Source organism: Chiloscyllium punctatum, chromosome 36 (genome assembly GCF_047496795.1).
Source record: "Chiloscyllium punctatum isolate Juve2018m chromosome 36, sChiPun1.3, whole genome shotgun sequence".
Lineage (NCBI taxonomy): Eukaryota > Metazoa > Chordata > Chondrichthyes > Orectolobiformes > Hemiscylliidae > Chiloscyllium > Chiloscyllium punctatum.
The window spans coordinates 2,415,011-2,423,555 of record NC_092774.1 but is presented as its reverse complement, the minus strand read 5'-3'; the positions used below and the strand labels follow the sequence as shown (position 1 = coordinate 2,423,555).

General features: G+C 51.2%; 1 protein-coding gene across 1 annotated transcript; it reads right to left on the bottom strand.

The window, feature by feature from the left end:
- Positions 1-2,530: 2,530 nt before the first annotated feature.
- LOC140460165 (uncharacterized) lies at positions 2,531-8,299 on the bottom strand. Its single transcript, XM_072554554.1, has 2 exons — positions 8,211-8,299; positions 2,531-6,003 (listed from the first exon to the last, which is right to left on the bottom strand). The coding sequence occupies exon 2, from the start codon at positions 5,917-5,919 to the stop codon at positions 4,639-4,641; it is 1,281 nt and encodes a 426-aa protein (XP_072410655.1). The 5' UTR covers positions 5,920-6,003; positions 8,211-8,299; the 3' UTR covers positions 2,531-4,638.
- Between the last annotated feature and the right edge of the window lie 246 nt (positions 8,300-8,545).

Below are 8,545 nucleotides of genomic sequence, written 5' to 3'. Positions count from 1 at the left end.
AAGTCCCCGGGGTTAAATCGGGGTTCAAGTCCCCGGGGTTAAATTGGGGTGAGGGCCCCCTAGGGTTAAATCGGGGTGAGGACCCCCTAGGGTTAAATCGGGGTGAGAATCCCCCAGGGTTAAATCGGGGTGAGAGTCCCCAGGGTTAAATCAGGGTGAGGGCCCCCCAGGGTTAAATCAGGGCGAGAGTCCCCCGGGGTTAAATCAGGGTGAGAGTCCCCCAGGGTTAAATCAGGGTGAGTCCCCCAGGGTTAAATCAGGGTTAGAGTCCCCGGGGTTAAATCAGGGTGAGAGTCCCCCAGGGTTAAATCAGGGTGAGTCCCCAGGGAAAGCGGGAGTTCGGAGCCCCGGGATACAGTACACCAGGTAAAGTGGAGTCACTGTGTCTGTCTCAGCACCCTGCCTTAGACCGGTTGTTCAGAGGGGAGATCCCCCACGCGAAGGTCAGGAACCTGAAGTGAGTACAGAGGCTGCCAGGACAGTTCCATAAAGGTCAGCTCGAGAAAGAAATATATACACAATAACATGGGGCAAGTGTTAGATAGGTCAGGGGTTGGAACCCCTTTGTATGGATTATACCCGAGGTGTCCCTCAGAATGAGGAAAGGCTCAGATGTTTAAATAAGAAATTGGGCAATGAAACCTGGCCACTAGGAGGGACGTGGGACAGAGAGAAATGTTTAAAGGGCGAGGAGGCAATCTGGAAGTGCAATGTGGGCACTCGGTAGGAAACTTTAATAACTGTGTGGCGAAAAGCAGCTGAGGAATTAAAAGGCAAATCTCAGCAGAGTCGGTGGGAGAACAGCACACGTCAGACAGGGATTAGATTATGTGATAACGAGGGTAACCCTAAACCTTGGGCAGTGATAAAGACACAGTGCGAGGATCATGATCGAAATGAGAGAAACCAAGAAAAGCTAAAAGGCACTAGACAGACTAACAGACCAGGGTTAAAATGCGAAACCCAGCTCCTGGACGAGAGCAAAACGGAGGTACCTCCAGACATGTCTGGTCTGCTGATGTTGTTCCAAATTGGTGACACTGATGAGCAGGAGTGCCCTGCATCCCCCCACCCCCACCCCACCCCTCATATCGGCCGCTCTCCCCTCCTACCCCTACTCGCGCCGTGACACCCCAACCAAGATCCACTGGCCCGTGACCACCACCCCCACTGTATCCTTCACTGCCGCCTGTCTCCCCACACTCTATCCCTCAGTCACAGGGAAGTTCAGATCCCCCCCAGGTCCTGACCAGAACCAGGCTCCTGAAAGCTTCACTGACCCAGTTGCTTTCAGGCCGCGATCCAACACTAAAAAAGACAAATAGACAGGTCCTTTTCAGACGCACAGAGAACAGGTCACACCATCCTATAACCCTGTCACAGACAGTGGTAGTGAACATGACGGGCCCCACGATTACAGCCCCAACAGCAACACCTGGCCCAGAGAGGTCACAAATCAAATGGCTAACCCTGGCCTGCCTAACCCAACCAGAACAGGCAACGCCACCCATAAACATGAACAGAGGCAGTTCCCGACCTGGACAGTCCCTAACCCAAACCCTGGCTCAGCGGGACAGACCACCAGACATTTACACCGCCTGGAAAGCCCAAGAGATGTGCTTGATTATGTCCCACACACTTCCCCCCCCGCCGCGCGCCCCCCCCAAAAACCGAAAGACGAGTCCAGAGGATTTCATTGATTATATTACAGGGACAATTCAAATGTATCTAGCCACACCTCAGGACCTCTTCAGTCTGTGCTGCTTGGCTCTGGCCCCAAGCGAGGGTTCGAGATGGAAACCCCAGTTGGGGGTTACAATGATTGGGAGGCCTTTTCCAGAGGCGTTCCCCAGCTCGGGGACCAGATCCTGGTGATTGGGGGGTGCGGGGGCTCTCCAGAGAAGTCTGCAACAACACCAGGTATATATAATGAGGGTATTGGAGTGCAGCCCAAAGCAGGAGGAGGCCAGTTCAGATCGGCTTTGCTCCACATACTCCACCCATGTAGGGGACACCACTTGTCATGTAGGAAATCCCTCGCCCCAGCTTTAATGCACTACTATTACAATGTATCCCAGAGCGGGTAGCTACTGCTGTTCAAACCAATAATATGGATTGGCCGGATAACACCCGCCAACAAATGAGAAGAGCGCTCACTTATTACTGACATAGTCTGAAAGGCCCTAAACAGGCAACAGACAAGCATGAAATTATACAGCACCCTCCCCCCCCCCCCGCCCACCCCCTCACAAAGATTCTAATGTCCCTGTTACAGGCCCTGACTCCCTCAGGAACCACCCAATGGACCCCCACCCTTGTCCCAGGAGTGGGTCGATGGATATGACCATACACATGCTGCTCACCTGAATGGCCTCAGTGCAATGTTTCATCGTTCCCCTGACACCCCTCCACCCACTTTCCACAACTAGCACGGCTGCCCTTGACCCTGTGGTGGCTACCCCCCCCCACCCCCACCACTTCACGGACAATGACACGGCCAATGCAGACCTGTTTTCACTGTGGTGTGGATGGTCATTGGTGGTGAGACTGCCCACCGTTACACCTGCGATACAGAACCCCAGACAGGGGATGAGTTTGCTCTGCTGCCCCCTTCCCAGCCCCTGATTATCCTCCTTTCAGCTCTACCCTGTCCTGTCTAAAGACCCCAAGGATGAACCGGTCGTCTGCTTGACTGTTGAGGATAAGGAAATCCCCTTCCTGATTGATACCGGTACCACTGCCTCAACATTTGAGACTTCCTGTGTGGGCTCACATACAGCTCTATACACCTGAGTGGTCTAACTGGACAGGAAAGGCAGTGCCCCCGAACAGCACCACTCATGATTCAGTTTGGGGCCCCCCGTACTGGTGTAGGCAGAAGTGTGGGGAGTAACATAAAGCTGGGTGGGATGGTGAACTGTGAAGTATAATCCAGGGAATTACAGACCAGTCAGTCTTCTGTTAGTGCTGGGTAAACGATTGGCCAGGATTTATGATTCCTTGGAAAACCACAGTTTGATTAGAGACAGACAGTATCGCTTTGTGAGGGCCCAGGTCATGCCTCACAAGCCTGACTGAATCCTTTTGAGAATGTGACAAAACACATTGATGAAGGCAGAGCTGTGGATGTGATGCACATGGATCTTAGCAACACATTTGATAGGCTCATTCAGAAAGGAAAGAGCGTGGGATACTGGGAAATTTGGCTGTCTGGATACAGAATTGGCTGGCCGTTAGAAGACAGAGGGTGGTAGCAGATGGAAAGTATTCAGCCTGGAGCTCGGTGACCAGTGGTGTTCTGCAGGGACCTGTTCTGGGACCTCTTCTCTATGATTTTTATAAAGGGCTAGGATAAGGAAGTGGAAGGGTGGGTTAGTAGGTTTGCCGATGACATGAAGCTTGGTGGTGTTGTTGATAGTGTGGAGGGCTGTTGTAGGTTGAAATGAGACACTGACAGGATATAGAACTGGGCTGAGTGTGGCAGATGGAGTTTAACCTGGAAAAGAGAAGTCATTCACTTTGAAAGGTTGAATTTGAATGCAGAACACAGGGTTAAAAGCAGGATTCTTGTCAGTGTGGAGGAACAGAGGGATCTTGGGGTCCATGTCCATAGATCCCTCAATGTTGCCACCCAAGTTGGTAGGGTTGTGTAGAAGGCGTATGGTGTGTTGCCTTTCATTAGCAGGGGAATTGAGTTCAAGAGCTGTGAGGTTATGCTGCAGCTCGATAGAGCCCTGGTTAGAGCACACTTGGTATATTGTGTTCAGTTATGGTCCCCTCATTACAGGAAGGATGCACAAGCTTTTGAGATGGTATGGAGGAGATGTACCAGGATGCGGCCTGGACTGGAGGGCATGTCTTATAATGAAAGGTTGAGGGAGCTAGGGATTTTCCTCATTGTAGCAAAGGATGAGAGGTGATGTGATAGAGGTGTATAAGACGATTAGAGGCATAGATAAAGTGGATAGCCAGAGGCTTTTTCCCAGGGGAATGTCTATCACAAGAGGGCATAATTTGAAGGTGATTAGAGGAAGGTTTAGGGGAGATGTTAGAGGTAGGCTCTTTACTCAGAGTGGCGGGTGCCAGCAGTGGTAGTCAAGTCAATTACATTAGGGACAGTTAAGTGACTGTTGGCTCGGCAAAAGTGAGGACTGCAGATGCTGGAGATTAGAGGGGTGCTGGAAAAGCACAGCAAGTCAGGCAGCATCCGAGGAGCAGGAACATCAACGTTTCAGGCAGGAGCCCTTCATCCCTTAGTACAAAGGAGGGTATGTAGGTCAGTCTAATCTTAGAGTAGGATAGAAGGCTGGCACAACATTGAGGGCAGAAGGGTCTGTACTGTACTATGTTAACAAACTGAAGGGGGAATAGCTGGAAAAACAAGTGAGATGGAGAAAGGTACAGCAGGATAGGGTGATGGGTGCTTGATGAAGAGAGAATGGAACGAGGCTCAAGTGGTGAAGAACTGTGTTCTCAGACCAATTGAGCCAAATGGCCTGTGCTGTAGCGTTCATGTGACACCATGAGAGATTCAATGAAGGGGACCATCAACTGAACAGGCTGCAACCCAAAGGAACCCAACACAGGAATTCACCAAGTACTTTTTACTTCAGGCCTCCTACCATCAGGGTCACCATGCTAGGAAGCAGGATGAACTCGCTGGTGCCTCAGGAGGTGGGAGGACCGAATGAAGCCCTTCCCACACACGGAGCAAGTGAACGGCCTCTCCTCTGTGTGGACTCGCTGGTGCCTCAGGAGGTAGGACGAGTCTGTAAATCCCTTCCCACACTCCGAGCAGGCGAATGGTCGCACTGCAGCGTGATAGCGCTGGTGTATCACCAGGCTTTTGGTGCTTTTAAAACACTTCCCGCAGGTCGAACAGGGGAACGGTCTCTCGTCGGTGTGGACCTGCTGGTGGGTCAGTAGTTTGGAGGACAGAACGAATCCCTTCCCGCACACAGAGCAGGTGAACGGCCTCTCGCCAGTGTGGATGCGCTGGTGGGTCAGGAGGGCGGAGGATTGAATGAACCCTTTCCCACACACTGAGCAAGTGAACGGCCTCTCCCCGGTGTGGACCCGCTGGTGGGTCAGGAGGGCGGACGACCAAGCGAATCCTTTCCCGCACACTGAGCAGGTAAACGGCTTCTCCCCAGTGTGGACCCGCTGGTGTGTTTCCCGGTTGGAAGCCTGGGCAAACTCCTTCCCACAGTCTCGGCAGGGGAACGGCCTCTCCCCCGTGTGGACCCGCTGGTGGGTCAGCAGGTTGGAGGTGCAGGCAAACTTTCTGCCACACGCGGGGCAGGCGAATGGCCTCTCGCCAACTCCCTGCAGCTGATGTCTCCTCTGCTTCGGGTTGCGTTTATCAGAACTCTGAAACCCTTGTGCATCAATGTGAAACCGCTGGTGCCTCAGGAGGGAAGATGATCGAGTGAACTCTTTCCCACAAGAGGAGCACTCAAGGAGCGGCTGGACAGAGTGGCTCTTCCAGTGCCTCTGCAGGTCAGATAGCTGAGTGAATCCCTTCCCACACACCGAGCAGGAGAAAGGCCTCTGCCCAGTGTGTCGGCATTGGTCTCGCTTTGTCTCCTGCGCGCTCTTGGTGCCCTTGGCACGGTCAGAACATCTCCACGGTGTCTTGTCACAGTGAACCCACTTGTGTGCCTGTAGGTTGGAGGGATAGGACAAACCCTTCCCACATGCACAGTAGGTAAACCCACTCTCCTCAGTGGCAGGACGCTGACCATCTTCCAACACGGAGAGTGAGCTGAATCCTGTCTCGCCGTGCCCACCTTCCCCTGGATCCTCCTCGCTGTGACAGTGCACGTGTCTCTCCAGGTCAGGCGAAAGGATGATGGTGAGACCACACCCGGTACAAGTGTGTGGTTTGTCCACCAGTCGGTCGCTGCTTTCTCCTTCCATGTGCAAACACCGACAATATTGAGACCCCCCAATGGAACTAGCTCCTGGATCAGATCTTAAAGAGAGGCCTCGTATGTAAAACCCCTGTAAAATGAATGGAGAAACAGAAAGATGGAGCACAATTACTTTGCAGCCAATTTTCTCTCCGAAGAAGAATAAAATGGCTTTCTCTGAGCACGTTGGCAGGAAGCGGAGAGTCGGGGGTGGGGGGGGGGGGAGGGGAGGGGGAAGGTTAGGCACAGACAGAGGAGTGGAGATGGAAGCAGACAGTTGTGAAATTGGCAGTGATTGTAAATGAAGACATTCACGATTTCGGAAGCAGATCATGTGACTGCTGCACCAGGTCAAGGGGAGGGGATGGCGCATTGGTAATGGCACTTGACACATCATCTGAAACCCCAGGCTAATGCTCTGAGGACATGGACTCAAATCACTGACTGTGGAGTAGAAAGCCAAATTTACTGATAACACAAAGAAGAAGGGCTTTGAAAGCAATCGAAAAGTACATATGAGTTCGGACCAGACATTTAACTCTTCAAGCCTGTTCTGCCGTTCAATAATATTAATCCACGATCTCATCCATCCATCAATCAATATCCATCCACTTACTGACTTGTTTGTCAAGAATCGATGTAATTCTGCCTTACAATGGTTCAAAGTCTTCTTCCATTACTATTTCCTCTTCCTATTTGTTTTAGATTGTCAACTCTTAATTTTGAAACAGTGGTCCCCCGTTCTAGAACGTCCTTCAAGGGAGAACATCCTTTACAGAAGTAGCAGGAAAAGCTCAGTAGGTCTGACAGCATCTGTGAAGAGAAATCAGAGTTGACGTTTTGCATCCAGAGATCCTTCCTCAGAAAGGACCTGAAATGTTAGCTTTGATTTCTCTTCATAGATGCTGCCAGACCTGCTGAGCTTTCCAGCGACTTCTGTCTTTGTTTCTGACCTACAGGATCTGCAGGGTTTCTTTTTCTTTTCACATCTACCCTGACAAGATTTGGAGCAGCTGATGTTGGGCTGGGGTGGATAAAGTTAAAAATCAACAACACCAGGTTATAGTCCGTCAGGTATTTTTTAAGATCAGATTCTCTCCAGTGTGGAAACAGGCCCTTCAGCCCAACAAGTCCACACCGACCCTCTGAAGAGTAACCCACCCATACACATTTCCCTCTGACTGATGCACCTAACACTATGGACAATTTAGCATGGTCAATTCACCTGACCTGCACATCTTTGGACTGTGGGAGGAAACAGGAGCACCCGGAGAAACCCGCACAGACACGGGAAGAATGTGCAAACTCCACACAGACAGTCACCGAAGGTTGAAATTGAACTTGGGACTCTGGTGCTGTGAGGCAGCAGTGCTGACCACTAAGCCACCATACCGGAATAATTGCCACTATATTCCACTTTAGAAATAGAACTAGTCTGACTCAAGATTGGGATACAGACAGACTTAAATCCCACACCTTTAATGCATTATCTGAGCTGTGTTGGCACCTTTTGTTATAAAACCTGAAGCTGTCTTGAAAATTTGACTTAAAAGAAGTTCTGGGATTTACATATTGAAGAACCGAAACTAGTAAACCCATTCTAAAAGATGGAAGACTTAATCTCAGTTTGTTCAATCTATCATTTCATCTGCATAACACTGTAATCTTTTGCAATAAATTCTGTGTCTTATCATCCTGCTTCACAACCACTTGATGAGGAAGCAGCGCTTCAAAAGCTAGTGCCTCCAAATAAACCTCTTGTTGTGTGATGTTTAACCCTAACAAGAGTCCTCAATCAGTTTGACTCTTACCCATCTCAACTACAGCCCTAATCTATTCAATCACAGAAACACCCGCCAATTCCAGGCGTAAACTGTCTCGAGTCGGCTTCCAACGGCGTTTACATCCTTCCCTTGAATAAGGTGACCCATGACCCACAATAGTAGGGCAGGCTCAAGGAAGCTGAACGGCCTTGCTGCTGTTCCTGGTGCTGGCTGGTCTGCAGCATCCCGGGGAGCTCAGCTGAGAAACTTCCCTTGCCGGTCGGGTGGTTGGTCAGCCACTGGCGGGAGATGGGCCCCCACAAGGGCGGCTGGGCCATCCCACAAAGCCCCGCGCGGCAGAAAGGGCTCTATTTGTTCCATGGGGGGAGAGACGCGCATGCGCAAGATGGCCCCAGGTCACCCCCCCCCGCCCAGAAGAGCTGATATAACCCTTCCGAGGGGGAGGGGTGTCAACATCGGAGAGAATAGAGCGGGCGGGTGATACAATTAAAAATGAAAGAAAGAAAAGACCAACCGGATCATCCGGAAGCTTTCCCTCCCGGTGGAACCAAACCGGAGCCACCTCGGTGACAGAGCCAAACCACGTGACCTTCCCATCAAGGGGGCGGGACTGTCATCTGATCAACATGTGTTCACACCAATAGGCAGCTCAGATCTCACTTGGAGGACCAATGGTCGACCAACCAATCGGAGCACCGATATGCGGCCACCTCCACCTCGTCCTGGGAGTCTTGAGGTGGAGCTGAGGCCATTCATCCCATCGATTTCCCTCTGCTATGCAACCACTGAACTGGTAGCCCTTGATGGTTTTTTTTCTGCCACTGCCCTATCCCTTAATTTCCTTACTGA